The sequence below is a fragment of the Suncus etruscus genome, chromosome 1, assembly GCF_024139225.1.
Source record: "Suncus etruscus isolate mSunEtr1 chromosome 1, mSunEtr1.pri.cur, whole genome shotgun sequence".
Taxonomy (NCBI): Eukaryota; Metazoa; Chordata; class Mammalia; order Eulipotyphla; family Soricidae; genus Suncus; species Suncus etruscus.
Window position 1 is genome coordinate 153,618,996 of NC_064848.1, and position 23,473 is coordinate 153,642,468.

At 38.0% G+C, this 23,473-nt stretch overlaps 1 protein-coding gene across 1 annotated transcript in view; it reads left to right on the forward strand.

Moving 5' to 3' along the window:
• The window catches only part of LOC126027412 (polyunsaturated fatty acid lipoxygenase ALOX12-like), a 98,022-nt gene that overhangs the window by 26,369 nt on the left and 48,180 nt on the right, over positions 1-23,473 (forward strand). The window contains exons 2-3 of the mRNA XM_049786462.1: positions 2,055-2,235; positions 6,484-6,562. Coding sequence (XP_049642419.1) covers positions 2,055-2,235; positions 6,484-6,562 — 260 coding nt within the window. The remainder of the gene's footprint in view (positions 1-2,054; positions 2,236-6,483; positions 6,563-23,473) is intronic.

Here is a 23,473-nt window from a genome sequence, read left to right on the forward strand (position 1 = left end):
CGGGCTTATGCTTGAGTATATAGGTACAACATATCTTCCTTATAAAACAGTCCAGGTATGGAAAGAGTGGAATGACGTATTCAAAAAGTACTGAATGAAAAGAGCTTTCAACCTAGAGTCCACTAGTAAGCAAAAACTCTCATTTAGATGGGAGAAGGGATTAAAATATTCTCAAACAAATGCCGTGGTATCCTTAGAGAAATTACAATTAAATCTCTACAATGCTTTGGGGAAGTATTGTCATTTTAGTGATGTTATCCTCCCAATACATGAATAAGGTATGTGTCTTTATTTCCTTGTGTCCTCTTTTATTTTTTGTTGCAATTTTTATTAAAGAAAATACATCACATAGTTGATATAACTGATTACAATGCATTTTTTTCAAGATAAGGGAAGCAAAGTTATGAAAAAGTAGAAAAGAAAACTAAAAAATAAAAAGGAAAGAGAAGAAAAAAGTTTAGTATCAAATATTATTTGTGGAAAATTGTTGTATATCCAATAAAGACATTAATACAATAGAGGAAGCTTAGTAAGCTCTTTTTTTTAAACGATAAGAGATAAAAAATACAATAAAAATGTGTGTGTGTGGTGGTGGTGTGTGTTGTTGTGTGTGTGAGGGTGTGTCAGTTTGTTTGTTTTCATAGGCACAAACGAAATATGGGGAAAATAGAAAGCAAAAACCTTTGGCTAAAAACATGGAGGCCTTAACTTTACCCATAAAGTATCCTGGCATAAGGCCAACTACAGGCTTCAGGCATACTAAGCTGTCTAACCCAAAGTCTTTTTCTGTGATCCCTTAAAAGCTCGTTCACAATCATGATTAATTGCGTGTCAGGTATTCTGTAGTTGGAGATCCTGGTTTCTGTACAGATCCTATGTCTAAGTCAGGGTGGACACAGAGTGTCTTCTGGTTATCATCTCACCATTAAGTGGCGAATATAGAGAAACTCTGCCCTGAAAGGCAGGTTGTTGCTGTTACCAAGTTGTCAGGGTGTCATATGAACCCACTCTGGAGTAAGTCGATGCCAAGCAGCAGTGAGGTACTTCCCTGGTAGAAGTCTTGATTCCTGGTGCCAGTTTAGAAAACCATACTGTTTCCATATATAGGATCCAAGGTTCAGGGTTGAATGGCCAATGTCTAATCTTCATAGAGCCTAGAAGCCAAGTAACTATGACAAGTGTTTCCGGGGGTAAGGCTCTACTGCAATATAAAATTCATGTGGGTTCATATCCTATTAGATAAGAACTTGTTTGCACATGAAAGATTTTCCCCATTTAATGTGCCTATAGCAAACAGGAACAATTTCCACTTGGCACTGCTAGTAAAAATAACAATTTAAACCAGGGGGTCTCAAACTCAATTTACCTGGGGGCCTCAAGAGGCAAAGTCAGGGTGATCCTTGAGTGCAAAGTCAGTAGTAAGGCCTTGACATTTGGGGGTACTATTTGGTGGGTGTGACCCAAACAACTAAAAAAAAAAAAAAGGATTCCTCTAGGGCAGGGCCACAAAATGTTGTACAGAGACCCGCCAAACGGGCCACAACTTTAGACCCTTGATTTAAACAATCCTGATAACCTGGTTCTAACATAAACTCAGAACACTAGAGAAACTGATCTACAGAGGAATTCCCTACTATGTAGATTCCCCAAAATGGGGGAAATTACCACTACATATGAAGATAAACAATAAAGCGTTATATCTATTAAGGAAATACATCTAAAGAAATATTCAAAGGAGATACACATGTGCCCTTTAAGTCTTTTTAAATAGTCTTTCGGGGGGGTGGAGTGATATCAGAGTGGTAAGGCATTTAGCCTTGCATGCAGCCAACACAGGACGAACCCCGGTTCGAATCCAGCATCCCATATGGTCCCCAATGCCTGCCAGGAGTTACTTCTGAGCACAGAGTCAGGAGTAACTCCTGAGTGCCACCGGGTGGTGTGACCCAAAAAAAAAACAAAAAAAAAGTCTTTTGGGTTGGGTGTACAATTCATTAGCACAGCTTCAGCTGTGATTTGGTCTTAGTGTAAGTCTTAAAAATGACTCTCAGCAGTCACATATACAGAAAATGCCCGTCGAGCAGGGGGGACTTCTCAGAAACCTAAATCTTGTAGCAAGCATTGGTCCACACCAAAGGGAGATGAGGAGAAAAGGGGCCACCAAGAGCAAATCAGCAGCGCGGCAGTAGCAGCTTCTTCTCAGACTGAGAATCTACCTTTTCACTTTGGGAGCTGGTTGGCAGCTGGCTGGAGTGAAGGGGAATGTTTTGCTTCCTGAGGAGTTAAAAACTGACGGTAAAAAGGCTTAAATGGAAAGGGGGGATAACAGATGGGGGGAGAAAGTTGAAGGACTAGAAAGAATTTGTAAGGTGTAAGCAAAGGGGGGAAAGGAGCGGTTATATATAACAGGGGAACATACAATATACAACATAGAAATTATGTATATTACAGACAGACATTCGACAGACATTGAAGTAGCCAACACATACACTCATGTGCACACATAGACAGACACTGAGGATCGATCCATGGGCTACAGTTAAAAAAACTGACCCAAGTGAAATGGGACAGAATGCATAAAATATATAAATCTGGCAAGTCAGATGTAAAGGTTTTCCATTTTCTAGACCAATCATGATTGGTGAGGGGTAAACTTTTACTCAATAAAGGCTTAGTGGGTTAGATTGTGTATAGAAAATTCTTAAAAACCAATCATATAATTTTTAAGTCTAGAAAACTGATATGGTAATGAGCACTGTAAGAGGAGTCTACACCAGTGAAATATCATCTAGTGGGTCATAAGCATCCAGGTTCCTTTTCTAAAAGCAATATAAAATTATGAGCATTATGATATAATGGTGAAATTAACTGAAATTGAAAACAAATTACAATAACATACTCGATGAATGAGCTCTGTAAGAGGAGTTTTGGCATGTAGTTGCATATTCATGTTATCTGTGGACATAAACAGGCATAACCAAGTAGAAAATTAATAAATTAGAGATTTTTGAAAGGACATTAATTTCTGAGTACTGTCTTCTGAGTCTAATATAGTAGATGTCTTTTTTTAGCTTCCTCATTGATCTTTGTATTTAGTGGTATAAAGTATTGGAGTATCAGGGTATTTAAGAAAGTGATCTGATGAATTGTATTTATAAAATGTGACTCAGGCATATCGTCTTAGAGGTTATTTTTTCTAAACTAGAAAGGGCTGTCTAAGTATGATAAAAAATATTGCATACTAGTTTATTATTTGTGCATCTGACCTTTGAGCTGTACATTTTCTTTCTATTTTTTTGAGCTCTATATTTTTTTTTTAATTTTTATTTTGATCATAATGGTTTACATAGTGTTGACAATAATATTTTAGGTACATATTTACATAAAATCAGGGGGGATTCCCATCACCAACATTGTCCTCCCTACACCTCCATTTCTGTCCTACCTCCCATTTCCTCTTCCCTCATCCCAGGTCGGCTTGAATATGTGGTCCCCTCTTTATCTAACCCACAACTTAGTAGTCTTGCACCTGTTGGTCTTGATTGCCTCCCCTTAGTTCCCCCCTCTAAACTGGAGGCAGGACTGAGCTCTATATTTTTTAAGTGAAGGAAGTACTAGATCCAATCTGCCAGGAAGTCTATAATCTAAATAGGAATGACTTGAAATAAAGCTAATTAATCACAGGGTTTGGGAAAAGGCAGATTAATGGGAAGGAAGGGGGGTTTAGTAACAGCATTGGAGCCCAGAAGGAGGTTGAGGGAAAGCTGGAAAGGAGGCCCAGTTTGATGTTGGTAGAGGGGATTAGGCCAGGAGCCTTCCTGTTCCTGCCCAGACACAGGCCTGACTATTTTCCAGGGAACAAAGGATCAGCAATGGTGCTGGGATTAATGGTGCAGAAGGAAGGCTGAGAAAAAAAATCAAAAATACAGGTAGGGGTGGGGTGGGAAGGAGGGAGATTTGGGACATTGTGATGTTGCACTGGTGTAAGGGGGGGTGTTCTTTACATGACTGAAACCCAACTACAATCATATTTGTAATCAAGGTGTTTAAAATAAAGATATTAATAAAAATAAAGTGTTCTACAAAGCAATAGTCATTAAAATAGCATGGTAGTGGAATAAAAGATAGAACTTCAGATCAATGGGACTAGACTTGAGTATTCAGAGAATGTTTCCCCAGAAATACAATCATTTAATCTTTGATAAAGGGGCAAGAAATGCAAAATAGAGCTAAGAAAAGCCTCTACAACAAGTGATGTTGAAAAACACACCTGCTTTGGCAAGCACATTAACTTAATTTTAGCTTAGTTCTCATGTTTTCAGTGTTGTTGGAGTCCTGTGTCTTGAATATATTTTTATACTAGTCTCACATTCCTAATATAACCAAAACCTTACCCCTGTTTCCCCTCATTGCTTCCCTTTCTACTCTTCTTCCTCCTTGACTTCATTCTCTGTTCTTTTCCTACATAGTTTCTAAGGTCAATATTGATCTAGGCTTCTTCCCTTTACTACATTTCCTAATACAATTATTTGTGTACTACAGATAAGTGAGGTTATCTTGTTCTTGTCCTTCTGCTTTTCTTCACTCAATATGGTATCTTCGAGCTCTAACCAGGTTGCAACAAATTGCATGCTTTCATCATTCTTTGCAGTTGTGTATTATTCCATTATGTATATGTACCTTTGGATACCTAAGTTGATTCCATATCTTATCTATTGTACACAATGCAGCAATGAATATTGGTGTGCATATGTCTGTTTAGATGAATGTTTTAAGGGCATGGTTGTTTTTATCATTTCTTTTTTTTTTAATACAACGATTTTGTATAAGCGTTATTTATTGAGTCACCATGAGTACAAAATAAAGTTTTTCTGATTAAGATTCAGGTTTCAGGCCCGGAGAGATAGCACAGCGCTGTTAGCCTTGCAAAGCAGCCCGATCCAGGACCAAAGGTGGTTGGTTTCAAATCCTGGTGTCCCATATGGTCCCCCGTGCCTGCCAGGGAGCTATTTCTGAGCATACAGCCAGGAGTAACCCCTGAGCACCGCAAGGTGTGGCTCAAAAAACCAAAAAAAAAAAAAAAAAAAGATTCAGTTTCAGTGTTCAAGTACCCATTGTTGCACCAATGTTCACTTTGAGACTATTCCTGAGTCTGTCTCTCTCCCTCTGACTATTTCACTCATCAAAATAGAGTTCATGTACATCCCACATATAGAAAAACTTCTTGACTTCATCTCTCCTGACAGCTGCATAATATTCCATTGTGTATAAATACCACAGTTTCTTTAACCATTCATCTGTTGAAGGGCATCTTGGTTGCTTTTTCCAGAGTCTAGCTATTGTAAATAGCACTACAAATAAATATAGGCATGAGGAAGGTAATTTTTGTATTGATATTTGGTGTTCGTAGGGTGTAACCCTAGGAGTAGTTAGCTGGATCATATGGGAGCTCAATTTCCAGGTTTTTGAAGAATCTCCACATTGCTTTACATAAGGACCTGGACTAGATAGCATTCCCACCTGCAGTGAATGAGAGTCCCTTTCTCCTCACATCCCTGCCATCACTAATTGTTTCTAGTTATTTGTGATGTGTTCCAGTCTATGTGGTATGAGATGGTACCTCATTGTGTTGTTTTGATTTGAATCTCCCTGATGATTAGTGATGTGGAACAATTTTTTCATCTGCTTTTTGGCCATTTGATTCCTTTCTTCTTTGAGAAATTGTCTTTTCATTTCTTCTCCCCCCATTTTATGACGGAATTAGATGTTTTTTCTTGTAAAGTTCTGTCAGTACCCTTTTATGTCTTAGATATTAGTCCTTTATCTGATGTATATAGGTGTGAATAGGTTCTCCCATTCTATGGGTGGATTTTGTATCCTAGGCATTTATTTCCTTCTGAGGTGCAGAAGCTTCTCAGCTTTATATAGTTCCACATTTGTTTATCTCTGCTTAGATTTGTTTAGAGAGGTGTTGTTTCCTCCTTGAAGATGCTTTTATAGTCTAAATGTCGTATGGATGTTTTTACTTATATGTTGTTCTATATACCGTATATAGTTTCAGGTCTGAAATAAAAGTATAAAATTTCATTTGGACATTGACCTTTTTCCATGGTGTTAGATGGAGATCTGAGTTTAATTTTTTTTGCAAGTGGCTTACCAGTTGTCCCAAGACTACTTGTTGAAGAGGCCTTCTCCTGCTCCCATTTTACTGCCCCCCTTCATCAAAGATTAATTGATTGTATGTCTGGGAACATTTATCTGAAGACTCCTATTCCACTGATCTGAGGGTTCTGTCTTTGTTCTGTACCATGCTGTTTTAATCGACTATAGCTTTGGTAATATAGCTTAAACTTGGGGAAAGTGATGTCTCCTATATTCATTTTCACAAGGACTGCTCAAGTTATTCTGAGTATTTACTGTTCCAGATAAATTTTAGTAGTGTTTGATCCATTTCTTTAAAGAATCTCATGGTTATCCCTACAGGGATTGCATTAAATCTGTACAATGCTTTTGGGTTGTATTGACATTTAATGATGTTTCATCTTCTCAATCCATGAGCAAGGTATGTATCTCCGATTTTCTTATGTCCCTCTTTTATTTCTCAAAGCAGGGTTTTATAGTTTTCTTTGTATACATCTTTCATCTTCTTACAGTTGTATCGTTAAAGATATCTGAGATTGTGTGACACTAATGTGAATGATATCCTTTTAATGTCCATTTCTTATCTATCATTATTGGTATATAAGAAAGCCATTAATTTTTGCATGCTAACTTCATAGCCTGCCACTTTGCTATATGAATCTAATGTTTATAGAAGCTTTTTGGTAGAATTTTAGGGTTTTTAAATATAGTATAATGCCATTTGCAAACAGCGAGAGCTTGACTTCTTCCTTTCCTGTCTGGATTGGCTTTATATCTTTTTCTTGCCTAATCTCTATGGCATGAGCTTCCAGCACTATGTTAAATAGGAGTGGTGAGAGAAGGCAGCCTTGTTGTGTACCAGATTTTAGATAAGGCTTCTAGTTTAACTCCATTGAGAATAATATTTGCCATTGGCATGTGGTAGATGGCCTGAACTATATTCAGAAACATTTCTTCCATTACCATTTGATGAGAGTTTTTTTAAATCAAGAATGGGTGTTGGACCTTATGGAATGCTTTCTCTGCATCTATTAATATGATCACATGGTGTTTCTTTTCGTTGATATGGTGTATTATGTTGATTAACTTATATATGTTAAACCATCCTTGCATTTCTGAAATGAATCCTACTTTGTCGTGGTGTTTGACCTTCTTGATGAGGCATTGGATCCTATTTGCCAGGGTTTTGTTGAGGATCTTTGCATTTGTGTTCATCAGGAATATTGGTCTGTAAATTTCTTTTTTGGCAGCATCTGTCTGCTTTTGGTGTCAAGGTGATGTTAGCTTCATAAAAGCTATTTGGGAGTTGTTTCTGTTTCTTCAATTTCCCAGAATGCCTGAAAAGGATTGATAGTAGTTCCTTTTGAAAGTTTTGAAAGAATTCTTTAATGAATCATTCTGGGCCTGGTTTTTTGTTTTAGGAAGACTTTTGATGACCATTTTAATTTCCTCAATAGTGATGGGCCTGTTATGTGTGCTAGATCATTCTGACTTAACCGTGGAAGATTGTGAGTCCAAGAAATTATCCATTTTTTTCAGATTTCATGTTTTGTGGCATAGAGTTCTCAAAGTAGTCTCAGATTACCCTTTGAATCTCTATATTGTCAACAGTGATCTCACCCTTTTCATTTCTAATCTGGTTTATTAAATTCTCAAAGCAGTATCTGATTGCCTTTTAAATTTCTGCAGTATTTGTAGTGTCTCTTCTTTTCATTTATAACCCAGTTTATTAGGTTTCTCTCTCCATTTCATTGTGAGTTTTGCTAGTGGTTTATCAATTTTGTTTATTTTTTCAAAGAACCAACATTTGTTTTCATTGATCTTTTGGATTGTTTTTTGGATTTTCACTTCCATTGATTCCTTCTCTAAGCACTTGTTATTTCCTTCTGCCTACATATTTTTTGTTCCTTTTGTGATCATTTTTTAATTTTATAAGCTGTGTCATTTAGCTTTTTATATAGGCCCCTTCATACTTTCTGTTGTTTGCTTTGCAAAGTTATAATTTTTCCTCTCTACTGCGAGTGTCCTGTAAGCCCCCCGAAGGGGCCCTGCGACCAGCGGAGAGTGGATGAGAGGCTCACGGACAGCCGCACCTTTATTTTTGCGAGGCTCAGATCACAACCACACCTGTAAGAAATCTAAGAGAGGTTAATAACAAATGACCCAAGACAGAAAAACCGTTCAAAGGCACTTTAATGTGATCCTGCATCCTCTTATATAGGACAGGGTAGAGAGGGCAGGCAAAAGGTAATGTCAATCATTCTTTTGGCGCGCAGGCCACTCCATTATTCCAAATAAGGTATGAACACAGCTCAGGTTGGGTGGAACAAAGAAAATACATCATTCCCCAAATATGGAAAGTGGGCAGTGGGGCAGGGGGCAGGACAATTTGCAAGTCATGCTAGATTAGCAGTTTCTATGGAAATACCCTGTGACCCTGGGTAGGGTCTGCTGATCACATTCCCAAGCTCTTAACATATTTATGGTGGGACAAGTTCTTAAGAAATAACTTTGTAAAAACAATGTTGCACAGAACAATAATGAATACCTTGTTAACTCAAGTATGCAGGCCAGGGGATTATAGCTTCAATCCTGGGAGTGGTACCCAGGCTGTGCTCCTCTCCCCTGGGCTAAGAAGTTATTTATTACTTTTGTGGCTGCTTTTTCCTGCTGGCTCAGGGGCTTTGTAGCAAAAACAGCATGTAGGCAGTTTGCAGGTGCAGAACTGGAAAATGGCAGAGAGGCTATTGCAAAAATGGCCACTGTCAAGTCACAGTAACCAACATCTTACTACTGTTTTTGTTGTGTCCCATACATTCTGACAATTTGTGTCTTCAGTTATCATATGTTTTTCAGAAATGTTTTGATTTTTCTCTTGTGAATTTCTGACCCACTGGTTTTCAGTAGTCGAAATGATTAATTCCCAGGAATTAAAATTAAAATTAAAAGTGGTAAAGTTTTTCTTCTGGTGTAGTTCACTTCTAATGTTCAGAGATCTGAGATCTGAGAAAGTGGTCTGTACAATTTCTATTCTCTTAATTTTAGGGGAGTTATGTTTTATGGGACAGCTTGTCTATCCATGTGCATTGGAGAAGTATGTGTATCTGGTTTTCTGAGAATGTAGTGTCTTAAATATGTTCTACTAGGCCACTTTCTTGCATTTGTCTTTTTAGAGCTGGTATATTCTTGTTGGGTTTCAACCTGATTGACCTATCAAGGGGTGACAGGGGCAGTGTTGAGATCTCCCCACTATTATTGTGTGCTGTTGATATGGTCTTTCAGATTTGTCAACAATTGTATTAAATACTTTGCAAGTCCTCATTGGGTGTGAATATGTTTATGAGTGTGATTTATTCTTGTACATATCTTTTGATTAGTACAAAAATGACCATCTTTTCCCTTAAAACTTTTCTGAGTCTAAAATTTGTGTCATCTGATATTAATAAGGCCACTCCAGCATTTTTTAAGGGAGTTGTTTGTTAGGATCATTTCCTCCAACCTCTGATATTGAGTCTATGACTATTCAGATGTGTTTCTTGTAAATAGCAAAATGTTCGATTCAGCATATTGATCTATTTTGCCACTCTGTGTCTCTTAACAGATGCATTTAGCCCATTGATGTTGAGAGAGGTATCATCTTTGTGTAGAAGTTTGGTGTGTCTGTTGGTCTGTCTTGTCTTAATGTAGATCTTTCAGTTTTTCTTTTAAGGTTGGTTTTGAGTCTGCAAGGTTTCTGAGATGTTGTTTATCTGTGAAGCTATGTATACTTCTTTCAAACCTGAAAGTGAATCTGGCCTGGGTGCAGTATTCTAGGTGTAGCATTTATTTCCTTGAGTTTTGTCATTATATCCTAACACTGCCTTCTGGTCTTGAGGATTTCTTGTCACAGGTCATGCTGTACATCTTTTTTATTGTTAAATTATCTTTATTTAAACACCATGATTACAATTATGATTGTAGTTGTATGATTACAGTCATGTAAAGAACACCCCCCTTCACCAGTGCATGATTCCCACCACCAATTTCCCAGATCTCCCTTCTCCCCACCCCACCCACACCTGTACTCGAGACAGGCTTTCTACTTCCCTTTTTCATTCACATTGTTATGATAGTTCTCAGTGTAGTTATTTCTCTAAGTACACTCATCACTATGTGGTGAGCATCTTAAGTATGCTTCTTAGAATGTAGTTTCTCTTTTTGATCTTGCTGATTTCAGTATTCTATTACTATCTGTGGAATTCATCATAGTGCCTAGGATGTGTCTTGGGTGCTTTCTTTGGTCTCTTTTAGCTGGTACTCTTTGGGCATGCAGGATTTGGTTAGTTGCCATCTGTATCTCTGGGATTTTCACTTCAATTATGGCCTTGATTGTTAAGTTTTCCTGGGGATTTTTTTCCTGGGTCTCTGGGATTCCAATAATTCTTATGTTTCTGTTCAGTTCATCAAAGACTTCTATTTTCATCTGTTCACATTATTTCCATTGTCTGATAATTTGTTTTAAGGCTATTTTCCATTTTTTGTTGTTGTACGGAGTGATTATGCATCTCATATTTCAGCTCACTATTCTGTTGTCAGTATGCTTTTACTCTGTGGGATGGCTTTTCTGTGAGTTTTTTTATTTTGACCACCAAGTTTTTCAATCCTGTTATTTCAGTTTGGAGTTTTCTGATTTCTATTTTTATATTCCCTTGTTTCTTCTTTGTGGCTTGTTCAGTTTGATCCATGCTTTCTTTGAGTTCTATGAACATTCTTCATATTTCTTTTCTATTCCTTATCTGAGAGGTTAAATAGGTGGTTGGCACTTTTAGGGTCATCAGAGTTGCCATCTTCATTCTCTACGTATGGTGTTGGCCTGTGTTGTTTTCCCATTGTCTTTATTGAAGTGTGATATGTTCTGTGTATTGTACTAGAATTCTTTGACTAGATGTGTGCAACCAAGTAGTGAAGCAGAACATCTTGGCTCCTCTGGCTCCACCCATTGTTGGTGGTACCAGCTCATCTTGGATCATGTGGTTTCTGCAAATGCTTCTGAGCAGGGTTGGTCCCAAAATTGGCATTGCAGTTCTTGGGCAGCAGCCACGTTGAAAATGTTTGTTGGTGATCAGGCTCCACCCTTCCTCTGCCTGGTGATTTTCTGGACCTCATATTTGAGTTCTGTGTCTCTGTCCTTCGTAGCTGTTAACTCTGCTGGCTAGGCTTCCAGTGAAAGTTTTTATAATAATTTTTATTTTGACCAAAGTGGATTACAAATCTTTCACAGTAATATTTTAGGTACATCGTGACATTAAATCAGCGGCATTCCCACCACAAATGTTTTCCTCCCTCCACTTCTGTTTTCAGCTTGCATCCCATATCCCCCTCCTTTATCCCTGGGCTGCTAGTATAATTGGTCTTCTCTGTGTCTAGCTTGTTGTAGATTGGGTATCAATTTTGTTGTCATTGGCTTTGGATTTGGTGTTTAAGTCTGATCATTTTTTAGTTCTACTAAATTTTCATATGACTGGTCATGGTACCCTCCATTATTTTCCCCTCAATTTGTGAGGTGGAACAAGATGGTTCAAGTTATGTGGTTCTGTTTGAAGGAAGAAAAATATAAAATAGGGCAAAAATCAAACAAGCAAAATATAAGAGGATCCTTCTAGCGCAGGGGTCTCAAACTCGCGGCCCACGGGCCTTTTGCAGCCCTCTGTACAACATTTTGTGGCCCTGCCCTAGAGGAATCTTTTTTTGTTTTGTTTTGTTTTGTTTTAGTTGTTTGGGTCACACACCGCAATGTTCAAGGCTTACTACTGACTTTGCACTCAAGGATCACCCCGACTTTGCCTCTTGTGGCCCCCAGGTAAATTGAGTTTAGAGGCTATAAATATCAATTTAGGAGAGAAAAGAGAAAAGGAAGAAAAAACAAAACAATAATACAAAAAGAAAAATCAAACAGAAAATTAGAAAAGCAAAAAAAAAAAAAAAAAAGCACCACAGCAATACAGACAACCACACAATAACCACGGTCCTGAAATAAAAACAAAACAACAAAACAACCCCCAAAGGAAAAAAACAATAAAAAAAATTAATTTCTGTTTCTTTTTTTTTTTGTACAGAAAATATTGGGGAGATTAGAAAGGGGAATTCCCCTTGGCCTAAGAGATACAGGGTTTCTCTGCCCTTGAAGTATACTGTCATGGGAATAACTATAAGCTCTGTACATGTTCTTTTACTCTCCCCTAGGTCCTTTTGTGGTGTCTGGAAAATTTCTGCACCATCATGGATGATAAAATCAGGCTTCTGTAGCTAGAGATCTTGGTATTTGCACAGGTCAAAGGATAAAGCATAGGACGGAGTCTTTCTTTATGGTTCTAGAAGTTCTGTTCCATCACTGTTGTTTTAATCAGTCTTCTGTAGTTGGTGGTCTTGGTTTTTGCACCGATCCTAGGATGAAAACAAGGATAGAATCTTTTATTATGTTTCCAGAATATCTGCTCAGTTGCAGTTGTCTCATTCAGACCTCTGAAATTAGAGATCTTGGTTGTTTTACAGATCATAAGTGAAGGCCTAGCCTAATGTCTTTTTTATTTGTCCCAGGATAAGTTTTTTCCAGTCATGCTTGTCACAGTCAGTCTTCTGTAAATAAACCCATAGATGAGCAAGACTATTCTGCATTTATTTCTCTCCCTCTGACTTATTTCATTCAGCATGATAGATTCCATGTACATCCATGTATAGGAAAATGTCATGACTTCATCTCTCCTAACAGCTGCATACTATTTCATTGTGTATATGTACCACAGTTTATTTAGCCATTCATCTGTTGAAGGGCATCTTGGTTGTTTCCAGAGTATGGCTATTGTGAATAGTGCTGCAATAAATATAAGTGAGAGGAAGAAATTTTTGTATTGCATTCTTGTGTTCCTAGGGTATATCCCTAGGAGTGGTATAGCTGGATCGAATGGGAGCTCAATTTCCAGTTTTTGGAGGAATCTCCATATCACTTTCCATAAAGGTTGGACTAGACGGCATTCCCACCAGCAGTGAATTAGAGTTCCTTTCTCTCCACATCCCCGCCAGTACTGGTTGTTTTCATTCTTTGTGATGTGTGCCAATCTCTGTGGTGTAAGATGGTATCTCATCGTTGTTTTGATTTGCATTTCCCTGATGATTAGTGATGTGGAGCATTTTTTCATGTGCCTTTTGGTCATTTGTATTTCTTTTTTTTATCAAAGTATCTGTCTATTTCTTCTCCCCACTTTTTGAGGGGGTTAGATTTTTTTCTTGTAAAGTTCTGTCAGTGCCCTGTATATTTTGGATATTAGCCCCTTATCTGATGGATATTGGGTAAATAGTTTCTCCCACATGGTGGGTGGCTCTTGTATCCTGGGCACTATTTCCTTTGAGGTGCAGAAGCATCTCAGCTTAATGTATTCCAATCTTTTTATATCTGCTTCCACTTGTTTGAAAAGTGCAGTTTCCTCCTTGAAGATGCCTTTAGTCTCAATGTCATGGAGTGTTTTACCTACGTGTTGTTCTATATACCTTATGGTGTCAAGTCTGATATCAAGGTCTTTAATCCATTTGGATTTTACCTTTGTACATGATGTTAACTGTCTATGTTCACTTTTCTGCAAGTGGCCTAACCAGTTCTGCCAACACCACTTGTTGAAGAGGCTTTCCCTGCTCCACTTAGGATTTCTTGCTCCTTTGTCAAAAATTAGGTGATTGTATGTCTGGGGAACATTCTCTGAGTACTCAAGTCATTTCCACTGATCTGAGGGTCTGTCTTTATTCCAATACCATGCTGTTTTGATAACTATTGCTTTGTAGTACAGTTTAAATTTGGGGAAAGTAATGCCTCCAATATTTCTTTTCTCTAGGAGTGATTTAGCTATTCAAGAGTGTTTATTGTTCCAAATGAATTCCAGAAGTGTTGATCCACTTCTTTGAAGAATGTCATGGGTATCTTTAGAGGGATTGCATTAAATCTGTATAATGCTTGGGGAGTATTGCCATTTTAATGATGTTTAGATTTAGTTTTCTAATCTATCTTGCTTCTTCGTCTCTTTATTAGTGCATTTAGAGCATGGACATGTTGTTGTGGAATTCTCTGTAGAAGTTTGAAATGTTTGTGACATTTTTCTTACCTGAAAGAAGCCTCTCCAGTTCTATTAAAGTAGGGTTTGAGCCCATGAAGTTAATGGGTTATTGCTTACCTTAAAGTTGTGTGTAATTCTTTCAAATATAAATTAGAGTCTTTCATTTCTTAGTATGTCCTAAAAATCTTTTTTTTTTTTAAGTGGAATCAGAAAAGTTAGAGACAGGACCTCTGAGTGACCTATTCTAGAACATTGGCAAAAAATGAGTGAGTTGTAAATCACAAAAATTAAGACAAGAAAAGGGCAAGGAGGTAAGTCTGGTTAACTTGCTGGATAGAAAGCTGAACAGGAATGAGGCCACAGAAACTGTTAGTCTGTGTGAAATTTGAAGAAAATTATACTATTAATCATTGATCATATCAATTATTGTACATGTTATTGACCATGTTAGTAATCATTGTATCTGTTGAATGAAAAACACTTCCCCTAGAAACATGTTGCCTGTATCTAGCCTTTAACAGCTCTTTGTTAACTTTTTTAGGCTTGATCCTTTCTGCAGATAGACAGCTAGAGTCCAAATACATAATTAAACCGAGAGGCCCTATCTCTTATCTCTCAAAGAACCAATTTGTTTATTGGTGATATTTCTGTAACAGTTTAATTTTTGCAAAGGCCTCTCTACCTAATAATACAGAGTGTATATCAATAAGAATAAAACTTGACAATATTCCTCTCCTTTTGTTGTTTATGGGTTGGTATTATTTGAACTCTTTTTTGTATAAAAACAATCCAAAGAATTGATTCTCTACAGACACCAAGAGGAAGAGGAAGAAGAAACAGACAGGTTTCTATTTCTTGTTTTATTTTTAGCCATGATAAGTTACAATTTCACAATAGTAGGGTTCCATAATATACATCTCAATACTACATCTATCACCAGAGTACCTGTTTCCCTCAACCATTTTCCTAACCTGATCCCCATATCAACGTCCCCACCCCACTCCTCATATCTCATGTCCTGGTAAGCTCTATTCTATAGATTAGTTCTGAGATTTGATTTTGGCCATTTGGTATTCCCTTATTCTGGTGTTTTTGTGTTCTACATGTATCTGTATTCTTTTTATGATTTCACTAAGTATTACAGTTCCATTCACATAGTGGCAAACTGTGTGATTTTTGTCTTTTCTTATAATCGAAAGGTATTCAATTGTGTGTATATATACCACAGGGCATGGGTTTTTTTAACCAGTCATCTGTCCTTCGTGTGAGACTCATTGTTTTAATTTGCATTTCCCTGGTGATCATAATGCAGAACATTTTTGTTACCTTTTGATCATCTGTATGACTTCTTTGAAGAAGTTTCTTTTCTTCTTTCTTTCTTTCTTTCTTTCTTTCTTTCTTTCTTTCTTTCCTTTCTTTCTTTCTTTCTTTCTTTCTTTTCTTCTTTCTTTCTTTCTTTCTTTCTTTCTTTCTTTCTTTCTTTCTTTCTTTCTTTCTTTTCTTTCTTTCTTTCTTTCTTTCTTTCTTTCTTTCTTTCTTTCTTTCTTTCTTTCTTTCTTCTTTCTTCTCCTTCCTTCCTTCCTTCCTTCCTTCCTTCCTTCCTTCCTTCCTTCCTTCCTTCCTTCCTTCTTTCTTCTTCCTTTCTTTCTTTTCTTTCTCTTTCTTTCTTTCTTTTCTTTCTTTCTTTCTTTCTTCTTTCTTTCTTTCTTCTTTCTTTCTTTCTTTCTTTCTTTCTTTCTTTCTTTTCTTTCTTTCTTTCTTTCTTTCTTTCTTTCTTTCTTCTTCCTTCTTCCTTCCTTCCTTCCTTCCTTCCTCTCTCTCTTTCTCTCTCCCTCCCCTCTCCCTTCCTCCCTTCCTCCCTTCCTTCCTTCCTTCCTTCCTCCCTCCCTCCCTCCCTCCCTCCCTCCCTCCCTCCCTCCCTCCCTTCCTTCCTTCCTTCCTTCCTTCCTTCCTTCCTTCCTTCCTTCCTTCCTTCCTTCCTTCCCTTCCTTCCTTCCTTCCTTCCTTTTTTTTCCTTTTGCTTTTTTGCTTTTGGGGCCAGACCCAGTGATGCTCAGGGGTTACTCCCGGATATTCACTTAGAAATAGCTCCTGAGGCTTTGGCGCGGTGGCACTAGAGATAAGGTATCTGCTTTGCCAGCGCTAGCCTAGGACAGACCGCGGTTAGATCCCCCGGCATCCCATATGGTTCCCCAAGCCAGGAGCTACTCCTGAACGCATAGCCAGGAGTACCCCCTGAGCGTCACCGGGTGTGGCCCAAAAAACAAAAACAAAAAACAAATAGCTCCTGGCCTGGGGGACCAGTTGGGGGGCCCAGGAAATCGAACCGCAGTGTCAAACTGCGGTCTGTCCTAGGTTAGCGCTTGCAGGGCAGACACCTTGCCTCTAGCGCTACCTCTCCAGCCAGGGGAAGTTTCTGCTTCTGTTCACCTATTCTCCCTATTTCTAACAGGGTTGTTTGTTTTTGTTAAGTTTTGCAAGTGATTTAAATATCTTGAATCTTAACCCTTTTCTGGAGGGGAGGTAATAAATACTTTCTCAAAAAAAAACAAAACTAAACAAAACAGCAAACAAAAATAGCAAGTGGGTAGGGCATTTGCCTTGCACATGGCTGACCTGGGTTCAATCTCCAGCAACCCATCTGGTCCTCCAAGCCTGCTAGTAGTGATTTCTGAGTGCAAAGCTAGTAGTAACCCCTGAGTGCCACTGGGCATGGCCCACATCAATAAATAAATCCCATCCACAATTACACTTCAAAAAATAAAATACCTATGGATCATCTTAACAAAAGAAGCAAAAGATTTATATAAATAAAACTATGAATCACAACTCATGGTTTTGAAAAGGAGATACAAGGAAATAGAAACACATTCCTAGTTCATGGATGGGAAGGATTAACATTGTCAAAATGACAGTCCTCCCCAAAGTACTATACAGATTCAATACAATCTGGGTAGAGTTTGTAAACTCTCTATATAATATAAAATATGATGTAAATTTTCTTTTTTTTTTTTTTTTTGGGCCACACCCTGTGACGCTCAGGGGTTACTCCTGGCTATGCGCTCAGAAGTTGCTCCTGGCTTCTTGGGGGACCATATGGGACGCCGGGGGATCGAACCGCGGTCCGTCCTAGGCTAGCGCAGGCAAGGCAGGCACCTTACCTCCAGCGCCACTGCCCGGCCCCGTAAATTTTCTATAGTATAAGTTAAAATATATAAATACCTATAATATTTTAAAGAAATAACTCAAAAATATTGACATTTATAAGAAGTAATAAAAATCTCTAATAACCAAAACAATTCCATGAGGAAAATAAAGATGGTAGGCTCTTCTCTTCCCAACATTTAATTATATTATTATATTATATTATAATATTATGTTATATTATATAAAGCTATAGTATTCAAAACAGTGTGATGCTAAACTAAAGATGGAACTTCAGTCCAGTCGAATAGAATTGAGAACTCAGAGGCATATCATCAAGTAGATAGTAAGCTAATCTTAGACAAAAGAGCTAAGAATATAAAGTGAAGCATGAAACACCTCTTCAACAAATGGTGGTGGGAAAACTGGGGACAATCACACATAAAAAAATGAACCCAGATTTTTTTCTCATACTTAATCACCAAAGTCAATTTAAGTTGATATAATATATGATATCAGACCTTGTTATTGGACCTGAATCCATAAATTATATTGAGGAAAGCATAAGCAAAGTCTCCATGATATTGAATCAAGAGATTTCTTTAATGATCCTATGTCACTAGACAAAGAAAAACAAATGGGACTATATCACATTAAACTTCTGCACTGCAGGAACCAGAGCAATAGTACAGGAAGTAGGGCATGTGTCTTGCATGAAGCCAACCTGAGTTCAGTCTCTGGCACTCCATCTGGTCCCAAGTATAACCAATTGTGGGGGAAAAAAAGAGTAAAAAGAAACTTCTACACTGCAAAAGAAATGACCAGACTAATTAAAGGCAATTTTTTCATATATTTTTTAATAATAGTTGTAGTAGCTATGAAAACAAATGGGTGATATTTATTAAAAATGTAGTCATATTTTATGTAGCTAGTAAAGTTACAGCACCTGAAGTTTATTGCTTCTGAAGAAACATTTGTGATCTAATATGCTTCTTTTAGTTAAGGAATATAGAAAGTGAGGGTTAGAACACATACAGGGTCTAAGGTGCATGTTTTAAACTCAGTTAAATTCATGGTCTCCAGAGCACCAGGAGGAGAGACCCAAGTATCACCCAATGTGACTAAAAAATGAAACAACACTGGGGCCGGAGAGATAACATGGAGGTAAGGCATTTGCCTTGCATGCAGAAGGATGGTAGTTCAAATGCCAGCATCCCATATGGTCCCCCGACCCTGCCAGGAGCAATTTCTGAGTGTAGAGTTAGGAGTAACTCCTGGGCACTGCTGGGTGTGACCCAAAAACAAAAAAAAATAAAAGAAAAGAAACAACAAGCAGTATTGAAAGGGCATTGCATTGTAAATTTGAACGTGCTTATCAGTTTTCCTTAACTAATTTGAAGTAAATCCATCATTTAGCTTAATTAATGTACCTTTGCCTAAGAATATTCTTTGGAGGGAGGCTCCCAAATGTTTCTCAGAGGGCACAGGGGCCACTTTTGGCAACTTTCATTACTGGAAAGAGTCCAAGGATACAATGCTGCTCAGCTCACAGTTCTAGAAACCACCAGAACACAAAAATTCTAGGTCAAAGGAAAAAGAATGCCACAATACAGAAAATCAGTCCAACAAAATTTCATGGGACATCCACCTCAGTAAAAATTCTAGGGATCCATTAGTATGGGAATATGAAGTATTCCTCCTAATATGGGAAAATTTCCTTTTTAAGTTCTTGATTCTGATCACCAAAAAAGGAGCATACTGGGCTACTTTGGACTTTAGATACAACAAATTCCTCATTTGGGTGTGTTTCTTTGATCTATTTTATAAAAGACCTAAAAAGCTTCTAGTTTTGAGTGAGGCCCAAAATAGAAGACAACAGGTCTGGGCTGCTATACAAGCAGCTCTGCTTCTTGAACCAGTTGATCCTACAGATCCAATTGTACTTCAAGTTGCAATGATAGAGAACTAATACTATTTTAAAGAACTTCTAGGAAAATTGCAAGAACCTTGGAATTTTGGAGCAAAGCATCACTAGTTACCCACTCCTTTAGTGAGTGAAACTATTGTTAGCCTGCTAGTGGGCTTTAGTAGGGACAGATGTGTGGCCCCAAACCCCCAAATTCACATGTAAACTGAGCCTACCATCATGAACCAGGTTGCCTGGTATAGTAGATAGCCATAAAGTTAGGCATGCACATAACTCCATCATCAAATTGATTTGAATGAACACAAAGAAATTACATGAAAAAAATAACCCAAATAGGGCCGGAGAGATAGCATGGAGGTAGGGCATTTGCCTTCCATGCAGAAGGACGGTGGTTCAAATCCCGGCATCCCATATGGTCCCCCGTGCCTGCCAAGGGCTTTTTCTGAGTGCAGAGTCAGGAGTAACCCCTGAGCAAAGCCTGGTGTAAACCAAAAACCAAAAAAAAAAAGTAATAACCCAAATATCCATGACTTCATTTATAATTATAACACCTCTCTCTCTCTCTCTCTCTCTCTCTCTCTCTCTCTCTCTCTCTCTCTCTCTCTCTCTCTCTGCTCTCTCCTTGCTAAATCTATAACCTTTTGAGTTCTCTATGACCAGTAACAGAGAAACAGAAGACATGACATGTTTTATATATGATTCTGCATTATATGCATGCACTGTCCCAGTGTGGACAGTGTCCAAAAGATGTAGCACTAGCCCCTTTCTAGGACAGTGTTGAAGGACAGTAATGAAAGGAATCTTCCAGAGGGAAAAAATTTAAGTAATTTACCTGACTTTGCCTAGAAAAATATTTAACCATTAATGAAATTACATGCAAATCTGAGTCCAATAATTTGAACTTAGAAGGAAAATGACTGAAAAACTAGTAACAAGGAAATATGATAGAAAAATATGTAGCATTGACCTCTCTGAGTGCACCAAAAAATCATGAAGATATCTGTCCCATATTGACAAATGAGTTTTTATATTTTGTTTTTCTTTTTTTTGGGGCCAAACCCAGCAGTGCTCAGGGGTTACTCCTGGCTCTGCTTCAGAAATCGCTCCTGGCAATCTCAAGGGACCATAGGGATGCCGGGAATCAGTCCCAGGTCTATCCCGGATCAGCTGCGTGAGAGGCAAACACCCTACCGCTGCGTTATCGCTCTGGTCCCTCTAATAAGCTTTAAGAAAAAAATTTGGGGGCTTTTGGATTTATAAAACTCAATCCAGGTTTAACCCTGCCTCTGGATTCAGAGATCACTCCTGGTGGGCTCAGAGGACCATATGAGATGGGAGGTATTGAACCTGGGTTGACTGCATGTAGGGCAAAAGCCCTATGCATTGTACTATCATTCTAGCCTCAAAAAGCATCTTTTTCTTCTGGTTTTTGAGTCACACCCGGCAGTGCTCAGGGGTTACTCCTAGCTCTATGCTTAGAAATTGTTCCTCGCAGGCTCAGGAGACCATATGGGATGCCGGGATTCGAACCACTGTCCTTCTGCATGCAAGGCATGCACTACCTCCATGCTATCTCTCCAGCCCCTCAAAAGGCATTTTTAATAGTCAGCTATTCTGTAGATACTAGTCAACCTATTTCCATAATCATTTTTGTCTTATGAACAGAGTGGCTACAGTGCAGGAAAGGAGGTGATCTGCTGCTACCTGTGGCATACTGATTACATTGAACAATATTCACAATGGAAAGAGAAACAATTTGTTCGTAATATAATAGACATAGGATACGTATTTGCCTTTTCTGCATACAATACTTCTCTGCCAGAACCACTATCCTGTATGTCAAAACACACTTTCTGATCAAATAACTTAGCTCACAGCAAAAGAAATACAGCAGTGGGTTCATGCTCATCAAATTTAACTGGTCTTACTATATTATCTATAATTCTAAAAAAGTTGGTTTAGTAAAATAATAAAATAACTTATGAAGATTCAGATACAGCCCTGGCAGCTGAGCCAGGATGGACCCAGGTTCAACTCCTGAATCCCATATGGTCCCCCGAGCCTGCCAGGGTGATTTCTGAGTACACAGACAGGGGTAACCTCTGTGCATCATTGTGTGTGGTCCCAAACCCAAATATATATATATATATATATATATATAACTTTATATCAATGTATTCAAATATTAAAATTTTACATCATATTAAATTATAGGACAGAAACAAATTTGGTTATCTATAAAAAATGAACTTTATCAATGTGGCTATAGCAATAGTACAACAGATAGGGTGCTTGTCTTAAATGGTTGACCCAGATTCAATGCCCAGCACCCCACATGGTCCTCTGTGCACTGCCAGCATGATTCCTGAGTTCAGAGCCAAGAGTAAGCCCTGAACACTGCTGCGTGAGCCCTCCCCCCCAAAAAATTAGCTATTTGGGGCCTGGAGAGATAGTGCAATGGATAGTGCATATATACCTTGCACACCAGCTTCTACCCCCAGCACCACATATGGTTCCACCTATGCACCACCAGGAGTGAACCCTAAGCACAAAACAAGAAACAAATCTTGGGTGCTGAATTGATAGTATGACGGTAGGGTGTTTCCCTTCCATGTGGCTGATTCAGGTTTGATCCTCAGTATCTCATATGGTCCCCCAAACACCACCAGGATTAATTCCTGAGTGCAGATCTAGGAGTCTCCTGAGCATCACTGCATGCAGCTCCCCCAGAAAAAGAATTAAACCCTGATTACTGATGGCCCAAACTACTATCCAAAAAGAAGAAAAGTAAATATATTCCAGGGCCCTGAGAGATTGCACAGTAGATATAAATTTTATTGGTTCATTTTGTTTAGTAGCATTTTTGGTAAAATCTTTAGGACTTTCTGTGTGATATAAGCTAACCACAAATCATGATATACTTTTTTTTTATGGGGAGGGTGGGACTACAAAGCTAAGAAATCAAAACAATATTGTTTTGGAATAAAAGCAGATACAAAGATCAATAGAAAAGAATGACGAAACAAACTCATACATACATAGTTACTTCACTAAAATGAAATAAAAATATTCAATGGATCAGGGAAAGTTCTTTCAATAAATGATGCTAGAGAAATTAAACAACCACATGTAAAAGAATAAAATGCAATCATTGTTTTATGCTATACATAAAAGTTAACCCAAAATGGAATCAATACTTAAAAGTAAAATCTAAAATCATGAAATTCATGAAAGAAAACTTAACTGGTAAGATCTCTGACATCAACATGGAGTTGTCTTCATGAATATGTATCCAAAAGCAATAAAAACCCAAAATGGTACTATACAAAACAATTCTTCATGGTGAAAGAAATAATCATCATATTTTATTATTTTTGTATGCCCACTTATATTTGCTTTTTAAATATTTTTTAAGCACCATGTTTACAAACATGTTTGTAGTTGGGTTTCACTTATAAAAAAAGAAGACCCCTTCGCAAGGGAACCTTCCCACCAGCAATGCCCCACATCTCCCTCCTTCTCCTCCCCCTGCCTGTATTTGAGACAGGCATTCTATTTCTCTCACTCACTACCTTTTTTTTTTTTTTTTTTGGTTTTTGGGTCACACCCAGCAGTACGCAGGGATTACTCCTGGCTCTATGCTCAGAAATCACTCCTGGCAGGCTCAGGGGACCATATGGGATACTGGGATTTGAACCACCGACCTTCTGCATGAGAGGCAAACGCCTTACCTCCATGCTATCTCTCCAGCCCTACTCACTACCATTTTCATGATAGCTGTTGGTGTAGTTATTTCTCTAACTGGACTAATCAATCTTTGTAGTAAGCTTTAAGTTGTGGGCCAGTAATTCTAGCCCTCACCTCTATTGTCTCTGGGTATTATTATTTATTATTTATTTTTCTTAAATCTCACAGATGAGTAAGACTATTCTGTATCTATCTCTTTCCCTCTGACTTATTTCACAAAGAATAATAGTTTCCATGTCCATTCATGTATGGGAAATTTTCACAACTTCATTTTTTCTGATAGCTGCATAGTATTTCATTGTGTATATGTACCAGTTTCTTTTAACACTTATTTTTTGTTGGGTATCTGGGTTGTTTCTAGATTCTGGCTAATGTAAACAGTGTTGCAATGAATATAGGTGTGAAGAAGGCAATTTTGTATTGCGTTTTTTTT